General features: G+C 40.5%; 1 protein-coding gene across 1 annotated transcript in view; it reads right to left on the minus strand.

Annotated features, from left to right (window-relative positions):
• Positions 1 to 19,139, minus strand: part of cntnap5a (contactin associated protein family member 5a) — a 71,846-nt gene that overhangs the window by 14,861 nt on the left and 37,846 nt on the right. Inside the window, exons 9-17 of the mRNA XM_019277060.2 lie at positions 18,427 to 18,570; positions 18,136 to 18,295; positions 14,651 to 14,757; positions 13,150 to 13,269; positions 9,798 to 9,998; positions 4,638 to 4,794; positions 3,658 to 3,785; positions 2,139 to 2,309; positions 990 to 1,208 (exon numbers count right to left, since the gene is read on the minus strand). Coding sequence (XP_019132605.2) covers positions 990 to 1,208; positions 2,139 to 2,309; positions 3,658 to 3,785; positions 4,638 to 4,794; positions 9,798 to 9,998; positions 13,150 to 13,269; positions 14,651 to 14,757; positions 18,136 to 18,295; positions 18,427 to 18,570 — 1,407 coding nt within the window. The remainder of the gene's footprint in view (positions 1 to 989; positions 1,209 to 2,138; positions 2,310 to 3,657; positions 3,786 to 4,637; positions 4,795 to 9,797; positions 9,999 to 13,149; positions 13,270 to 14,650; positions 14,758 to 18,135; positions 18,296 to 18,426; positions 18,571 to 19,139) is intronic.

Raw genomic sequence — 19,139 nt, forward strand, 5'->3', positions numbered from 1 at the left:
AAGTCTATATTAGTACAATACTCAGAGGACAAATGTAAGTTTAAAGTGTCATCGTTAGCTGTAATCACTCTCCGCTCCGGCTGTGAAGAGATATCTTTGTAGTCGACTGCATTGTGTAAAATCCACAGTCATTGCTCCGTGTGAAAAAATGCACTTCAAGTTCAGCCGAAGCTTCTAAAAACATTTAAGACTTGTGTAGTCTGAGTTAGTCAAATCAAGGATCTTTGTCCTTCTGGTTAAAAGAAAACACAAAGAGGAACATTTGTGCTTAAAATACCCTTGATTTGATTACCTCACTCTGCGGAAGCCTCGGCTGCACTTTAGAATTCATTATGGCGCAAAACAGGCATTTCTTCATACCAAAGGATCACTTTAAGGCCATTCAGGAGAGCAGGAATGACTACAGGGGCCAATGCCTCTTAAAATAAAACTAAGTAGGGCTTGTGAGTTGTTTTGAACCTGTTCTTTAAAGCTGCACTAATCGATATTTTTATATTACCAGTGCAAAAATAATGACTGCCTGTAATGTGAAACGTGTTGCTTCTGGTAAACCACCAGAAAATTATCACCAGCCTCTGCAGTTCCCCTCATCATTTGTCAGCTCATTGTTTTGGTTTTGATTTCCCGCAAATTGTTTCGGTTCACTCTCACTGCTCTTGACCTCATTTCCATTTTCCATTCCAGCTGTTTCCAGTAAAGAAGAAGCTTTCCACTGTAAGCTGCCTGCATACCAAACAGCCGAGTTAAACACAGTAGGGCAGCTGTGGTGAGCAACGCACAGTTTAGCAACTAAAGAGCATTCCCTCAGACACTGGTGGAGACCAAAAACAGAGCGACCAGAGAGTCTGTATGTACCAGATGTGTAAACTGTTTAGGTGATGGTGTGAATGTTGCATTAACAGATAACTGCACTGTCTGATCAAAATGGCCAATAAAAGAAGCAGCTTTAAATTTAACCGTAGGTATATTCAGTCTGTTGACAAGCCTACCTACAAACAGCTGGCTGCTGAGCCGTAAGCGGGGGTGTCCGTCAGCTGGAGCCTCCAGGAAGCGGAGGGGAAGCTGATCAACCTGCAGGGAGGCCTCCTTCACGTTGCGCTCTGCCCTCACGTAGTGCCACTGTCTGTCATTCAGAGGCAGGTGGGACTTCACAGACAGGACCACCGGACCGTTTCCAACATCAAAGGAGAAAGTCACCACTGAGGGAGCTGGGAGGTCGGGTGGGGAATCGCACACACACACACACACACAACACACACACACACACACACGCACACAGCCAGGTCAGACTGAATGTGATATTAGGTGTTTTATGTCTTCTCTGTCCTCCCTTTCTGATGCAATGTGATACAATGCTACTGGGAAAACTTGATGACCTGAATAGATTTATGAGGGGGCTCAGCTGACAGCTCGTCAATATTTCAGAACGTCTCTGATACTGCAGAAATACATGATGGCCTGAGAACCCCCCCTCCTTCAGATTTGTGAACAAAACACACTGTAATCAACAGTTTCTCACCTTTTCCCAACACCATTTAATAAATAAATAAATCAAGCTACCGGTGCTCGGAACTACTTCTCTGAAGGCTGGTGTGCACTCTAATGTACGCTAAATAAATGTGCTGTTTAATAGGCTCTTATCTCTGCAGTTTTCAATTCAGTCCGAATGCCTTAAGAATATTTTATTATTTCTTTATTGACGCTCATGTAAACGAGTCAGTCTTTTCCGTGAACCTTAACAGCTTCCTCTTATTTTTTCCTCTCCGTTACAGTAAATCTGCGAGGTAATTTCATGAATCCTGGCTTCTCGTATCCAGCGGTGTGTTCATTAAGTATTTCTGCTTTAGCAGTAGTAAGGAAATGCTTTTAATGTCTCCTATGACAGCATGGCATTGCTGTTGACTGTGTCATTAGGGTTACATCATGCTGTGTAGACCTGACAGCCTGCTTCTTGGGGAAATTAAACTGTCAGCTGCAGTACAGCTAGCATTTCCATCTGAGAAGAGCAAAAAAAAACAGAAAATCACTGACAGCTTTTGTGGGTGTTCTTATGTTTAGCTGTTCTGTGTTCATGTCTGTGTCATGTCGTACTTTGTGCATGCTGCACTTCTCTTATTTGGCTCTGAACGTTGACTCACAGCTCAGCTCCACTCTGATGAAGTCCTTCAGGCCCAGGTTCTCCAGAAACACTCCTGAAGGAGCACTAGTCTTGAAGTAGAGGGAGATATCAGAGGCGAGCTCAGCCTGCAGGGTGGGGAAGTAAAGGTAGGAGGACTCCTGGTAGAAAGACGCTGCGTTCCATATGGACTCTGAAAGAAAGGGAGTAAAGAAGGAAGTAGCAAAAGGAAAAGAGAGTGCTGCGTACAAAGTAAGTCTCATTTGTAGAAATGTCTCCATGTTTCGGTTACTTCCATCTTTTCGTCGCATTTGCAGCACTGAAATACGATAAAGGAGGACTTTAATGGAACATGACATCTGATCTGTTGCCGGTGTTTCCAATGTTGACTTCTGGTAGGAAACGGAAAGCAAGCTGTGGTTTCTGGTGTCAAAATTCACACACTTTGTACACCTGACCGTCTGTCGCAACCTCCTCTCTAAGAGGTTTTGCAACAACATCACGGTATTTGCTTTTCCACTCAAAGAGCAGAGCCAGTATTCACTGGTCCGCTTTCAAGAAAACATCAAAATATATTAAAGTTTTAAGAGATTTCAGACTCACACGACAGACCAGTACATTGTGAATTTAGCTCAGAAGATCATAGCAGACACACTGCACCCCCCATGGTCTTAATGTGCACTTTTATCTTCATGGATTACAAATGCTTTGTCCAGCAGCCAACCAGCTTTGATCACATGGATTGAATGTGGCACTTTCTTGCGCTTGCATGATTTTGTATGATGCTTATGTTGTTTAGGTCATATGTTACATAAGTTTTTTTTTTGCATTCCATTGGTTCTTTATAGAAAGCAGATTTCCCAGGGTAATAAAGGTTTCATTTATCCTTATCCAAACATGCAACTAACCAAATACAGATATTTCAACTAACTCTAACTCTTTATTCTCTACTGGCAGAAAAGTACATCTTTTACAATTATTTGCAGCAGCTTTTCATGAACTCATTTAGTTTCATTTACTGTACATGCCCATTGTCCACAAACAAAAGTAGGACACGTCACAGGTATTGTTTCTGACGTCTTCCGTCATATAATGTTAGACACGCTTCAGCGTGACACGTCTGATGTCTTTATCACCCGTTGAGTCTTCAGATAAGATCACGGGGGTTTGAACTACATTTGACTGCAAATGAGCTACTAAAAATTCCCTGCTCTGTGTCTACAGCTCACTCTGGGACATGAAGCAGTAAATATCTACAATCTCTTTCATGTTCCAGTCCCTGAGTTTCCCCTCCATTTTGGCACCCCTGCTTGGCTGCACAACATGAGCTAGTGCAGGACGAAGGTCCAGCAGATTTTTACGAGGTTATAATCAGCCAGCCAGACTTGAAACCGAACAGATGAAGTTTAACTTTTTATCCCTGGATAAACACATGAGGAATAAAGATATCATCTGAGTATAGTTTGAATCTGATCAACACTAAGTCCTCCATCTGCAACCAAATCCGGCACGGTAGCTTCAACACTGAGGTGATCACCTACTGTCTCCATAACAACGCAGAGGGCCGATATGGTAGACGGCCTGCGAGCCCGTCCTGTTGGTGTCTCCGATCACTATCTGGCTCACTGGTAGGTGGTCTTTATAGGAGAGGACTCCTGTGTCATTAGCCCTGTGGCAGATGAAAGAGAAATACATTAATAAATAGTAACACAAAGGCCTCAGGGCTGGACGCCTTTATGGGGGTCCAGATAAAGCCATCCATTCTTCTGCATTAGCACAGAACGCAGAGTAAACACATTAAAAAGGGAGCAATCTATCACAACGGAGACAACTGCCGCTGGAAATATGCAAACTGAGCTGAATCGAGTGAAGCTCAGGAGTGGATTAACATACCCGAAAACAAAAACACTCAGAGACTATAATGCAGCCTTTGTTTCTTGAGTCAGATGATTTGTTCGATCATAATTGTAATACAATGTATGGGCTGCAATTCATCTTTCCAGAGTAAACCCTGCTATACGAAATCGTCCAAGATAGATGCATGGAGCTGCTCTGTAAGTCGTTTTTTAGCGACTGAGGGAAAATTCTCGATGAATTGTTTCACGAATTAACTGAATAATTAGTCATAAATTTGATCTCTGTAGTCGTTCTATGGATTATCTCAGGGTGGCAGTTTATGGACACACACACACAGCGATTATGAGAGATCATTGATGAAATAATTATAAGAGATAATGATTTTTTTTCTCTTGTGGTCGGGTTAATTCATATTTGGAACCACTTATACAACAGTGTTGCTATGAATCCTGTCTTCATGAAGGTTATAATGTTCCGTTGTTATACAGAAGCATTGATTCAACTGCATGATGCTTGTGTTCGCATTATGTATCGCATTATACAGAGAGGTGTTATGTTATTTAACCTATCCTCAATGATATAATAACCATCAATAAAAACACATTACAATGAACAAAAGCCCCTTTCTGCTTGAAATTGTACTGCATGTGTCTGTACTATGTACCATGTGTCCGTATCAGCATCGCAGTTACAGAAGTAGTTCATGTCCACGCAGTTCTCCTCCAGGCTGCAGGAGCACTGCTGAACTCCAGGAAGGAAGCCTCCCCAGTAGCTCCGTCTCTCTCCTTCCCGGTCCAGCCACCATGACAGCGGACTGCCATCTGCAACAATGAATTCAGTCAGACAGTCAGTGACCACGGCAAAACAGCCTGATGTCTGCTAGCGCCAGAGCTCGAGCTCAAGTAGGTCAAGGTCATGGGTTTTATTTGCAGGACTGCACCGATGTTGCCTCACTGGCTTTTAAAATGCAAAAAAAACAAGTATACTGTGCCTGGAAGTGAACTGAAAGATTTACAGGTAAGTATGCTGTGAGTATGTTATGGTTGTGGTCAGACAGAATCACTTTTTTTAGGTTGTTTCTAAGATACTAGGGCTAACAATTCAAGCCATCAACTGTTTGGCGCTCCCCAAGAAGACAACCATGTTTCGGCGAAACGGGCACATGTTATTTCATTTAACTCACTGATAGCTCAAAGAAGAATCCTCCTCCTATGGAAACACTGCCTTCCAGTGCGTCTTGACTACATTAATGTCTTTCTTAGACTAGGAGAAGATTAATTTCTCACTGCGGGATTCAAATGCAATTTCTTTCAATCACTGGCAACCTCTTATTTCCTACTTATTTATCTGTTCTCTCCACTGACGGTTAATTTCATAGAGCCGATCTGTTGCCTAGATGGTAAATGTATCCTGTATATTGTGACATGTCCTGTCTTTTGCCATTAGTGGATCTTTTTTTTATTATTTCTAATTTTAATATATGTGCTTATTTAGTTTTCTTCCCATTTGTACATATGTGTGTCTATATGTGTGTGTATATATGTATAAGTAATGGTAAGGGATAATATATATACCATACCTTTCCTTGTGATATAAATATCTTTGTTATGGCTCTACTGCAATAAAATGTGTTTTACAAAAAAGGAAAAAAAACAAACAAACAAAGAAAACAACAAAACATGCTATAGAAATCCTGTTTGGCCAGAGGCAGAGAAACTTACATAATATGAGACATGATGAGAATGAAGTCAATTAAATATTAAGTAATAATAAGCAGGCATGAAGAAGTCCAACACAAAAGGCAAACACTGAGAATATTTAAATATAAATCAACAGATTAACTATTCATGTGTGTGCATTTTTACACATGCACACGGGTCTCACTTACATATAACATATTTATAACTTATATAACATTCAAAAGTATGTTATTGTATATTATCCATTACCATCACTTATACATACACACACACACACACGCACACACACACACACACACACACACACATATAGACACACATATGTACAAATGGGAAAAAAAACTAAATAAGCACATATATAAAAATGAATGTGAACAAAGCTACACCCATTCATGAACACACACACGCATGAGAACATGCATGTGGACAAGTACACGGTCTGCTTTATGTACCTTGATGTTTTTTCTCATCCTGATTCAGTTTTTTTCATGTTGTTTCTTGGCTGTTTTAACCTGGATTTAGAAGTCTAACCAGAGACGGGGGCTGTGTGCCCTATAGACATTACAACATCTGCTGCATTTCTTATTTTTATGTGACAAAGCATCTATATTGTCTCTGTTAAATAAACACAATAAAATTAAAACCTGTGCTGGAAGCTGAAGACACAGAGACATTTCTGCAAAACTCAAACCAGTCATTACACTAAAAATAAAATGATATAATCGGAAACTAGAAAGTGAATTACAAGAAACCAGACAAGAAGCTTGGTTTAAAGTCAAAACAGGTCTGATAAACTTCTTTCAAGGGCCCATTCCCTCCTGAAATGTGCACTTTGTACTTGGTAAATGGTTATTTTCTTCATTGAATAAATGCACGTGTTTTGATTCTCTGCTGGCATTCCTTGACACGTCGTCTGTGACTGTCAATGAGGCTACAGCGAAGTCATAAAGGCACAAGTCATTACCTCCACTGTGGGGTTAAGTGGTCCAGCTTCAATCATCTGTCACACAACGTGACCCTGCATTGGAGATGAGGCCAGCTAGCGAGGAAAAGCCCATTAAGCTACATGTCACAATACATAATCAAGTGTCACATGCTATGGTGCTTTCTTCCAACTCAGCATACATTATAGCTGCATTAGGCAAGGTTTTTATGTGTGGATATACATATTGAACACCAAGTCACCAAGTGGGTCTGAGACCGCAAACAATATCCCATCTCCATCAGTTCACTGTGTTTGCAGAAGTGAAATTCTGCTCTTGGGTAAATAGCACTTTGGAAATCTTCTCCAAACCCGAGCTGATGGCCTGTGACTAACAGTCTGGCCAAAACTGGAAGGACAAAAGCTCCTCGTATTAAATGGTGAAACACAGGTAGGAAAGGAAATAATGCGAGTTTTCACCACATGAGCCAGCCGGCCAACATTTGCATTACAAATGCAGAAAATAATAACACACTTTATCATCTTCACCATCTATCGGTGTCCTTGGATTCACTGCAAACACACCGCATTCCTTATTCTGCTTGCTTTAAAACACTATTCAGACGCTGAACAGGTACACAAATAGAAACTTTAAAACACTATTCAGACGCTGAACAGGTACACAAATAGAAAAGGGCAACAATCAATACTTCCTGAAGGAGAGGTGAGTCTCACTCTCTCCCCTCAAATTGGCTCGATACTGACAGGACTTGTTTACAGCGAGGAAGCAAACGTGTCTTACTCTCACCTTCACTGAAGTGAGTAGAAACCACATTGTTGACAACTGCATCATAAATCCCCACTCTACTAATTAAAATGGTACAAATAACTGAAATTGTTTCAGCTGATGAGACTCTGAGTTGATTGCGATATTGCACCTGAGTGCATTTAAACACACAAGTATGCAATTTCGGCCCGCCTGGGGGTCATCCACATCAAAACAATAACAAAAGATGGAGTTGTTGCTCATTGCTGAACAAGCACCACCGCGGACGAAAACCTATGTGACGTTTCATTCATTTTACACTTAGTCACGTTTGTCACTTTCTTCCCTCACTCCCTGACATATCTTGTGTCTACCCAGAGGTGCTAGCAACTAGAGGTGAAGAAAGAAAAGTAAAGTAAGAATTACCTGAATTAATTTATTTCTCTATATTTCCGATAATGCATACAATTCTAAAGTATACAATTCAACACAACATATATCATACAGCAGGTCTAGAATTTAATCCTGTGATGAGCTGCTGACTTGTCCAGGGTGTACCCCGCCTCTCGCCCAGTGCCAACTGGGATAGGCTCCAGCCCCACCGTGACTCTGAATAAGCTTTAACAGAAGGGATGGATGGATGGATGGAGGTCTTGCATTTCCACGGGAATTAGTTTTAATCAAAAATTGGTATTTCAGAGCGCCACAGTACAAGTCATTTAACTTCAAAAAAACAAAAAAACAAGATCTCAGCAGCTACTGGCTGGAAAGGCCATCATCATCATTCTGAGAGCACATGTACCAGTCAGGAGGATAAAGATGAGTGTGTTGTAGGATTTAATAAAGGTTTTCCAAATGTCAAGTTGCGTCATAGAGCATATGGAAAAACCAATGTATCAACACTGACAAAATACGGCTGGCTACAAGTAAGAATGTGGAAACAACAAGCGATGCTGAAGGACAAAGCACGAAGAGGAGTGTTTAATTGCCGTCATAAGCGTTCGTCACTTCACTGTCACATTAAAAGCCACAGACTTGTCAGTCTGTCTCCAACCAAACTTCATTTATTGTGGCCGTTAAATAAAGAATCATTAACAATGCAATCCAGGCCACAGCTGAACACCATTACAAACACATTAATTGACTGAATGTGTTTTAAGTGACAGTACCAGAACAGAGGCTGACAGGAACAGTGGCAGAGAGGGGATATGTTATTCAGTCACACTCCACAACTGGAGGTGAACTTCAAAAGTTCTTGGCACATGCCTGCATCTGTAATCCCAGTGGGCTGCTTCGAACAGCTGCGCTTGTTGTTGTCCCCCCCCTGTAAATTAGCATGGTAAGTGCATTTTTGTGCGATAATTCTTTTGTATATGCTGCAAAGTATGATTGTCGTCAAAAGTGATATTGTTTGTGTCCACATGCTCAGGAAAGTAAGACAACAAGATATTTATCTTCTTCCACAAGAGTTGTCTCTACTCAAACAATGAAGGCCGCTTTTAAAACATTCAGACAGTTTCTATAAAATTGCCTTTGCGCCATCCACACGTCTGCCGTGATAATACATTTGTTTGTTTTCACATACGTGGCACCCGGGGAGCGACGCAATCTGGGACGTGAATGTTTCATGATTTAAGAGCAAATGTTGAAAATGAACACATACAAAAAAGATTGGGAGCCCGCCTTTCTAGTTATTTTGCAAATATAACAAGAATAGCGAAGCAGAAGGTGAGGTGTCGAAGGGCCAGCACCTTCGAATGTGACAAAGTGCAGACAGCCTGACTTTCAAATCACAGTTTAACAACAAACACCCCCCTGATGCTGCGAAGCTCAGAACATTCAAGACACACAAGGTCCACACTGAAGCCATGGATTCGACTTGAAACACAGAGCCCCCTCATTCATCTGAATGAGGCCAGTCAGGCGAATCAGTGGGGGTGCCATACAGAAGGCTCTGGCAAAAAAAAAAAAAAAAAAAAAAAAATCACATAGGGTTTGCCAGCAAAAAAGCTGAACCAAGACACAATGCAACTTCTTCTGAGCTGTGGAGCTGCATTGACCAGTCAAACACGTGCAAGTGGACACTCGTGGTGGAACACTTTGTAACTAGAACACTGTATTTCTGGCTTGATATCACAACTAAAGATAAAACAGTTGAAATAAATCCTGTGTCACAGCAGTGCAGTGCATCGTTTTAGCGTCTGATAAGCCTTCAAACACGTTAATCTGTTACTCAAACTAGATTTACTGGATCATATTTCATGTCTCACCGGTACCTTGAGCAACACGCCTTTACCAATGCAGACCCTTGAGTCTGAGCTGTGAAACAAAGAGAAATGAATCCCATGCCCTGTGCTGGGTTACCTCTTGGTCTTTGATCTCGACTTATAAATACTACAGCAGGTTTATAGAATAAAAAGAAAAATTAACACTCACCTTTTGTATTAAAGAGGCGGGATTTCTTGCAGTTGTAAACCACTTCCTGTTGGCACTGCTCCGACCCTGATACGATGGCATTAAGTTGTTCAGCTGAGGCGCTGTAGTTGAACTTCATGACGTGAGGTTTGTGAAGAGAGGAGCCCTGGACTATAACTGGAGCTGTGCTGTTGTGTGTCAGAACTGTCCACACTTTCTCCTCTGGAAGAAAAAAACCCCCAACACATTTATTAGCATGAAATCACTGCAAAACACCCTCGCTAAACACATCATGTCATCAACACCTTCCTGTGCAAAGAAAACATATGTGTAAAAGTCACTGAAATCACTACACGCGCCTTGTCTAAATAGTAAGCTGCAAGACTGTTGGTGTTGATGTCAACAATTTCAAATCAGTGAAAAGACAGTCTGTTAAGATGATCTCACTGTATTTTTTGTAATTTGTAATTTGTAAAAATACGGGTCCTTGTGTCCAGTTGGTATGTTAACATGAACACGTCATCTGCATACGGTATAATTTTCCTTGATATACAAAAACACATATGTTGTTAATTTCCCAGAGAAAATGTCACACTCTCAGTTATCAAGGGAACAAAATGATATTTAGAATTCATCATTACAAGTTAAATTTAAATCTAAATTAAATTTGACATTCAGTGTTGACAGAAAACTTGCATTTCTAATCTAATCGCTAGAGTCACAAAATGTTCCCAAAACATCACTACGCCGGGTGATTGAACAAAAACAGACAGGCTCTTTTTTAAAGTTCACAAGAGAAGATTAATGAGTTGATAAAAATAAATGATATTACAGTAGGTGTTTTGATTTATCATGTTACTATGGAATTGCTACAGTATGACCCATTTGTGTGCCATTTTTTACAGTAGCCTACATTTCAGCATCATTAGTGACCAGCCTGACATTCTGTGTTGTCAGTGTTGCTGGTGACATTTCACAGTTTGTTTTTTTTTCTTTTTTGCGGTTTTGTACCCCTAAAACAAAACAAAACAAATGAATGCAAACACCAATTTTCCATTGACCTTCTCTGTGATCCCCGAACCTCAAACATCCTGAAAATAAGCTTTAGAGTGACACAAGACACAATTATCACAAGAGGAAGTCTGCAATAACAGTCTGCATGAGACACTTGAATTTCTAACTCTTGCCGGTTTTGAACTGACTGATTTACATAGAAAGGGTAGTCAAGAGTTTGTACAATAAAATCAGATGGGGAATTTCCTCCTCCTCCTCCTCCACAGGTTTCATTATGCGAATTTCATGTTTACTCTGCCTTCGAGAAAATCCCTCTCGCCTTTGTGATTATTCACATCAGGTTGTTAAGCTCAGAGTTATTTACATTTCTAATAGATTCATTAATTGAGGTCAAGTTGAGGTGTATCTGCTGCCAAACAATTTGTGGGGGGGAGACTGACAACACAAAATGCCGGAACCAGACAGCAAGAGGTGTCAGCGCTCTCCTCTGAAACATCACCTCTGCGTTAACCTTGCAAAGGACAGAGTAACTAAGGAAGTTGTGACAGCTAAGTCATGAATACTGTCTCCACAGTGTCAAAACCTAACTGAATATGTTTTGTCCTATATGTCATGAGGACTATGGATCAGGTTGTGTCCCTCTCCCTGTCTGTCAAATGTCACATCTCAGGTGACAGTTCAGGTGATACGGAGCACATTGTGTTCTTGCCGTCAACAGATAGCACTGATGCAGCAGGTCTGACGGGGAGATAAAATGAAAGGTCCGAGTTTCAAAAGACCACTGATTGTCCTCTATTAACATACAACTACACAGACGCAGCTGTCCTGCTAAGTTGTACTAAATGTTTACTGTAAATAATTCATCAAAAAAAAATCAGTGAAATCAGAACATGTTTTGTAATGATTCCGGTGTCAGGCTCTGTGAATCTCCATGAACAACACGCATAGCATGTTCTTTCCAAAATCACTGAGCAGATTAATCAGCAAATATTCATGGTCCAAGAAGTCAGTCAATGGCACACAAAATATCTCATAATTTAATGACAGACTGCCGTGAAATTTACTGAGCAGATTAGAGCTCCCAAAGGGATTAACCCCTCTGACTTTAATGACCAAACGCTCTAATGAAAACTGCAGTCTCTAGAGGCCACTGGTGGGGCTTTAGACAGTTATGCTTGTTAAAGTATCTTGTCACGACTCTTTCATTTGAAGAGCCACTACTTCTATTGAATTCAGTGAAACCCCGAAAAGCACAAGGTGCTTATTGTGGCTTATTGATTCCATTATTTGTTGGTGGCATGATGATACCTTGCTTTCTCTCTGAATTCCAAGTTTAAGGCATAATAAATCAGGGTGTTGTCATTGTTTAGCTGGAATATTGATAGATTAAATGATTATTTAAGGGTGCTTTCACATCTGTAGTTTGGTTAATTTGGTCCAGAACGAAGGAAAAAATGATTCTTTGTTGCATTTTAGTTCTGGTCTGGTTCCTTAGCACACTGACCTTTTACAAACAAGCTAAACTAAGTCAAATTCTGGTGACAGACAGCAGATCATGGAGCCTTTCAATACTTGTGTATGTGTATATTAAGGTTTAATGTGTGTTCTCTGAGCTCATGAAGAAATTATTGATTATAAACATTTATATTAGACTGCAAATTGACTGCAAGGTGTGAATAATAACAGATAGAGACAGGATGGAGAAGAGGTGTCGTGTACAGAAATATTCACATATTTCTTTAATGGACCTAATGAACCAGCAAAGTGCACAGCTCAGGACGGAAGCAGACTGCAGTTTGCAAACTGCTTTGGACTGACTCATCGATCAAAGAAAATCCCCATGCATGCTGACGATTTATACACATATTTACAATGCTCATACTAATTGATTTTAAGATTGCTTCCTGCAAAGCTCACAACCAGCAGATGGATTTAATCGAAGTTTAGATTTAATTATGCTAACATCTAGTACTACTGTACTTTTAGAAAATACTTTGCTTGATAGTTGAATGAGACTTTGGGTTTCAAGTGGTCTTGGCCTGCTTGTTTGGTCCTTGGCTTGATTTAACCCAACCATGTTAAGTGTGAAAGCACCCTGAAATTCAGAACTCTTGCAGTATAACCAAATGTGACATTTATGAAGGTATTGACCTCTCAAAGATATGTTCTAAACTCTCAGGAACTGCCCCAAGTGTCGGAAATGATTTATTACTGGACGGTAAACTGTCAGATAGTTGCAACGTAGATCGATGCAATGCGATCTCTCGGTGAGTGGACTCTTTACTCTGTGCTTTCTGCCACTTCTCAATGGAAATTAAAAGGAGTAAAGGTGACAACATGTGAACCACAATGATCTCACCTGTCATGTTGCAGTATACCTGTGTGGGCCCCAAGGGACCACTCCCATCTGGATCAATAGAGTAGAAGCCCGAGGAGCTGCCAATCAGCTTGTAGGCTTCACAAGATGACTCGTAGATGGCTGGAAGAAGCCATGTGGGGACAGAAATCAGTTAATCCCCCGAGAATCACCGCACACTACAACAACTTTTAGCTGCCTGAGTCATCTGACTGCATAAATGAACTGTTTATAAGACACTGTTTCCATCCCTGTTGGTTTCTTTTCTGTCTACTTCCATATTTTCTCCTATTTGGACAGGACAGTTATTTATATGACCACTGATCGGAATATAGTCACTGTAACATTTGGAGGCTGTCCAGTTAAAGTTAGTATCATTAAATATATGCTTAAAGGACATGTGGTCCTCCACATTAAAATATCTGAAACCAATCACCAATCAAAACTGAGCCCATCCCCGTTAGTGTCTTTTGCTACATCTGCACATATGTAGTTGTGTATGGTGGCAGATTTACCACTCAGAATCCTTAGACATACCTGGACAAACAGGACAGAGTCAAGAGTTATGCGTTTTTGTTTGGAGAAGGACTATGAACGTTTAAACTTGACCAAATCAAATAATAAAGAGGACAGTGCCGCTAATGTTACACTACACTGTGACATAGAAGCATCCAGGGCCAGCTTCACAACTACGCAGTGGATATGCTATTGCAATTTTCTACTACATTACCCCACAGAATAATTTAGAATGAAATCCTACTTAGCCTTAGAATTAATGCTGGGTTAGGTTACAGGTACTAAGCTAGTTCACTATGCTAATCTTTGGACCTATGAGCAGAGTAGAAAAACACACTGTTAAATCCATTCCTCACACTTGGTATTTGAAAAGGTTTAAAAGACCACACTTTATGTACTGTACAGTATCGCTTTCTTGGTAATAGGTTTCAAATACTGCTGTTTCAGCTAAGCAAGTTCGAGGCACACATGAGGAAAAGTTACTTTTTATGGAGGTTAAATTAAAAATACATTTAATTCAGAAGATGCTCTTATCTGTCACGTACCCTCCGACATGCAAGGAAAACTGCGTTCGCCTGCATATAAACAAGAAATCAGTATTCTGGGGCAGCGGAATCACACAACAGCCGTCTCTACTACAAATATCAAGGCAATGTTGGGAGCATGTCAAAAAATGACACTGCTACATGTGGAGCCGGTCTGAAGCCAGCGAGTCTAAAGCTATTTAAGGATATAGTAAAAAAACAGATTCTCAGAAATCTGGGAGCGAGAATAGGAGCAATGATTGTAAGGTCATGTCAGGCTGAAGCGGGGCAAGTTTTTTTACTTTGCCTCTCAGTTGAAGAAAGCTATGAGCAAGACAGCCGTGTCAGTGTGTGCTGAATCAAATGACACAGCTCAGTAGACCTCAAATATATGGGGAGATGCAGGGGGTGTAATAGCAGGTTTGAGACTAGTTGAAGAAATGAAAGCGAGATGAACTGCTCACAGTTGTGACAGGTTGCTCCAGAGTACCCGGTTCCTGAACAGTCACAGGAGAAGGAGCTCCAGGTCTGGGAGCAGCGGCCCCCATTTTCACACAGGTTGGGAAGGCATCTGAAAAAAAAACAATGGTTTACTTTAAGGACATTATGTTCAGTCTTGATTTATCTGCTCATTGTTTGTCTGTAGAGAGTTGGAGTATATATAAAAAACAATATAAACCAGCAGGTGAAAATTAAAAAATGTAAATGTTTTCTAGGTAGGTTCAGGAACAAGGAGCACGTCTTGAACTCCCCCTTTTCACCTCTCGCTGCTCTGAAACACAGAGCGACGTAGAGACAGTTCCCCCGACTCAGAGTCAGTCACCGGTCAATTTCTATCTCTTCCGTCTCTTCTCCATGAGCCGACAACTCCGATTTCTCCTCTAATCCCTAAACCCTCCGTCCCTCTACCCTCCTGCTTTCATCTCTTCATCCCTCTATCCTTGACCCTCATCCCTTCATCCCTCATCCCTCCTACAGCATGTCATCTCTGTTCACCTTTATCCAATATTATGCAATAAACCTGTCTAAATTTAAATCTACATTGGTGTGTTTTTTTTTGTGTGTGTGGATTTACAATCATATAAAACAGAAAAGATCAAAACAGTTGCTAACAGTTGCTGATTATGGTAACTAATCTAATCATTGTTTTCTGTCGCTATTAGCGGAAGATAAAAATGTATTACACCTAGAGCTGAAACTCTTTCATCTTCTGCTATCAGCGGCAGCACGAAACAATTCAAATTTCTTGGCAGCAAAACAAAACATCATAGAAACCTCTCAGGCATTAGTGTTAGGTCCCAATAAAGGTACTTCTTTTCTTCATGTTTGCAAACTTGATCTTTTATTTATCAGGGAAGCAAGACCCGTACTCCCTGTACTCTCTATTCTTTTGTATGCAATTATGAACACCCGCTTTGGAACCCACCCAATAAATTAATTTGCTGTTTCTTCATGTTTCATTAAAAATCTCAAACAACAGTGAAACAATGGTGTCTCATACTGTGCCCTTGTCTGAATTTGAAAAAGCTGACACGTCGAGGTGTTTCTCTAAAAATAAAAGCATTACTGTCACCTTCAGACTAGAATGCCTGTTAATGGGATTTTGACACAATAAGCGCTTCACAGAAATTTCAAACCACACTCTTCTGATTAATAGTCCCTTCCTCAAGCCTCCTTCAGTTTCACATAATTGCCAGCCTTTCGAGCATGCATCTATAATTTCATACACTTTCATCTCCCACCTATTAACTGCAGCGGAGCGGGCCAGCCGCAACATGGATAGGGTTGCAGCCACTGGTTTAATTACCATCAAGCTATTTTCTGTTGTGTTCATGGTTGCCCTTACAGGTCATGGAATTGCAGTAGCCAGCACACCTAAGTGCACACTGACCATAAATTGAGTCGCAGGTTTTAATTAAACACAGAGAAAAAGAGATTAACTCTGTTAAAAGTTAATTCTCTCATACACAGGGGTCATTAAAGAGGCCACAGTAAGGGAAATGAAAGTTAACATCATCGTAATAAACATCTGCAAAGCTGAGTGCAGCAGCCTCACGTGTGATGTCCTCGCAGCACGAGACATCAAGTACAGAACAGGAAGAATCAAGTGTGGATGTCACCCACTCACTAATTTCATTTTAGCTCTGCATAAGTTTCTTTGTTGCTGAGTGTATGCATAATGCATGCAGATAGGTTGTTTCATTTATAGGATATATCAAAAACAACCTCTGTTTTTATCTCTTTTAAGAAATACATTATGCAGTGGTTATTAATATTTATCAGGGATTAAAAGAAAAAATACAAAATGTTTGCAACATTTCACAGCTTTTTTTTTTCGTTTTTAGATTAACAGTGAGCAAGTTTTGGTTTAACAGTTTGGTTTTATAACTTATTGACCTTTTCTCCAGCAGCAGCAGCAGACAGCTGTGATGAACTCACCGTCCTACCAGGCGAGCACCAAATGACATACAAACAAAGTTAGCTTTCAGCTGGCGAGGAAAGCAGAACATTTAGTGGCTAACGAGCCAGATTTTTCCCTCAGGAGGTGGAGGAGACCAAACTGGAGCTAAAAGGTGAGTGAATATGAGACTTAATGATCCTGTCTGTGCCTGCTTGATGTGTAAATTTATGTAAATGTAAGCGTCACATTCTTTGTTACTGTATAGACATATACTGCATAATGCATGTAAATACAGAACGCATTAAAAACGTTCTCCACTTTTTATGAAATACTTTGTTCAGTTACTATAAATAACTATTATTAAAGATTCTATCCATTTCCTTCCACTTATCCGGGGTCAGGTTACAGTGGCAGTAGGGCGTTCCAGATGCCACCGACATGAGCTCCTCCTCGGGGTTTCTGAGGCATTCTGAGGCCAGGTGGGCTTTGTAGTCCCCTGAGCAGGTTCTGAGTCTGCCCCGCAGGAAGGCATCCAGTTTTCTGTTTTACATTTCCAGGTGATTAACACTCATAAAAGCATAATTACTAATAATATATTGAATTCCTGCCATATTCTTTAGAGCCACCCTGGACCTTTAAATCCCTTGCCTCAGCTGTATGTATGTGGGAGTAATCAAGCTTTAAGGATTTTTCCTTCTATTATTAGAATATTTAGAAATGTTTTAGCCACTAAAAGCAGTTACCAAGAGCTATTTATACAATAAACCTACTTTGGACTGGGATTTTTTTTGGGGGGGGAAGAAAAAACAACAACACATATACATGCATAAGACATATGCATCTCTGTCTGGGAAAAGAAAACAACTCATTCTATCGTTCTGTCAGTTCCTGCCGTGAATCTCTTCGCCTAAAGACACAACAGACTGGCAGCGCTGTTGTGTTTGCATATCCTTTGACAGCAGACAATCTGGACTAGAAAGCAGACAGTTTGAAATCTGACAAAGGAGAGATTCTCCTCAGGGCAAATACAAGGTAAAAAAAAAAAGAAAAAAAAAGGAAAACTGCAGTTTGCGCATTTGTCTTGTTCCTATAAATGTTCCAAGCCACATGCAGACATTCAATGAGCTCATAGGTCTGCCAATCCCGTTCACAGAGCCCACAGCTGTGTGGGGTAATGAGGGATAGGGATAGGGATAGGGAGGGATGCCACACAGGGCAGTAGGAAGCAGCTTGTTAGCATAGTCCTCTTGCCAGAAAAGGTGTAGCTGAGTTTCTGCTGCAATTTAATTGGATGATCCTGTCAGCGTGTTTGTCTCTATAAGACAAGATGTCAGTGACTTTCAGGCAGCTCTGCAGACAACACACTGCCATCTAAGAATTAACAATGTGGGCATGAATAACTCTGTACTGCCAGCTTGGATAATGTTTTACAGATTTTTTAGATCTGACACATTTTGACTGTTGAGTGTCAAAGTTTTCTGTACGATCTCTGTAAGAACTGTCCTCTAATTAAAGAAAAGTGTAAATAAGAAGTTCAAACCACTTTACCTGTCTCTTATATTGCAGGTGTCAAACTGAAGCTCGTTATAACTGCCCAGCAATCCTTGCTGTATGTGACTGAGATTCATCGGCTGCCTATTGACGGATATGAGCCGCATGCATCCCTGGAAGGCTGGAGTCTGGTGCTGACAGTCCGTGGTGGGACAACCTGGATGGAAACACATGAGGCAACCTCTAGTTTTACTGTACATACTCTATGAACCTTTCAAGAAATACTGTGTTGAAGAGAAAGAATTCCTGTGTCTAAACATTGCAAACAAACTGTGAGAATCCACTAACCTCCAACATAAAAGTTGCCTCTCGATTCCAGCTGTTCCCACAGTTCAATTGTGGACGATGTTTCACCATCTACAGTCAAAGTGATGTGCAGATTCCTGGTGTCGAGACTCACAGAGTGCCACAGACCATCGTTGACTTTGTGCCCTGGAGAAGAACATTTCACGTTAAGACCGAGAATTTCTACTTTTGTCAAGTCATAGTCATTTTATTTGTTTTTTTTTATGATTAATTATACAACAAGTAGCTCTAACCAAGCAATCTGATTGGTCAGCTACACATTGTACTTAAATCAGGGTGACATCACACTATGCTCATTACTAAAAATATTACTCTGGCATTTCCATGGTAACATTCAAACTGCCAGAGCTGCTGCATGACCCCCGCTGCTATGATAATTAAATAAACTTTCTTTCATGAATATAATTTATGGTGTTGTAAGACCATCATTCATTAGACAAAGCGCCATTGTGTGCAGCACGTCGGAGATGAAACAGTTTGGTGGCCGCAGAGAGAATGTTGTTTTTGAAAGACCAACAAATATGGATTGAAGCAGAATATTTTTGATAGATAAAAACATGTTTGTTAAATTTTGGTCATTCCATCCATGTTTTGTCAACACATTTTGACTTTTGGACGTTACAACTATCTGGAGTTATCGCAAATGTTTGGATCACACCCTCCATCAGCTGTGCGTTGCTGTCTGCTACATTAAA

This window comes from Larimichthys crocea, chromosome XVIII, assembly GCF_000972845.2.
Source record: "Larimichthys crocea isolate SSNF chromosome XVIII, L_crocea_2.0, whole genome shotgun sequence".
NCBI classification, from domain to species: Eukaryota; Metazoa; Chordata; class Actinopteri; family Sciaenidae; genus Larimichthys; species Larimichthys crocea.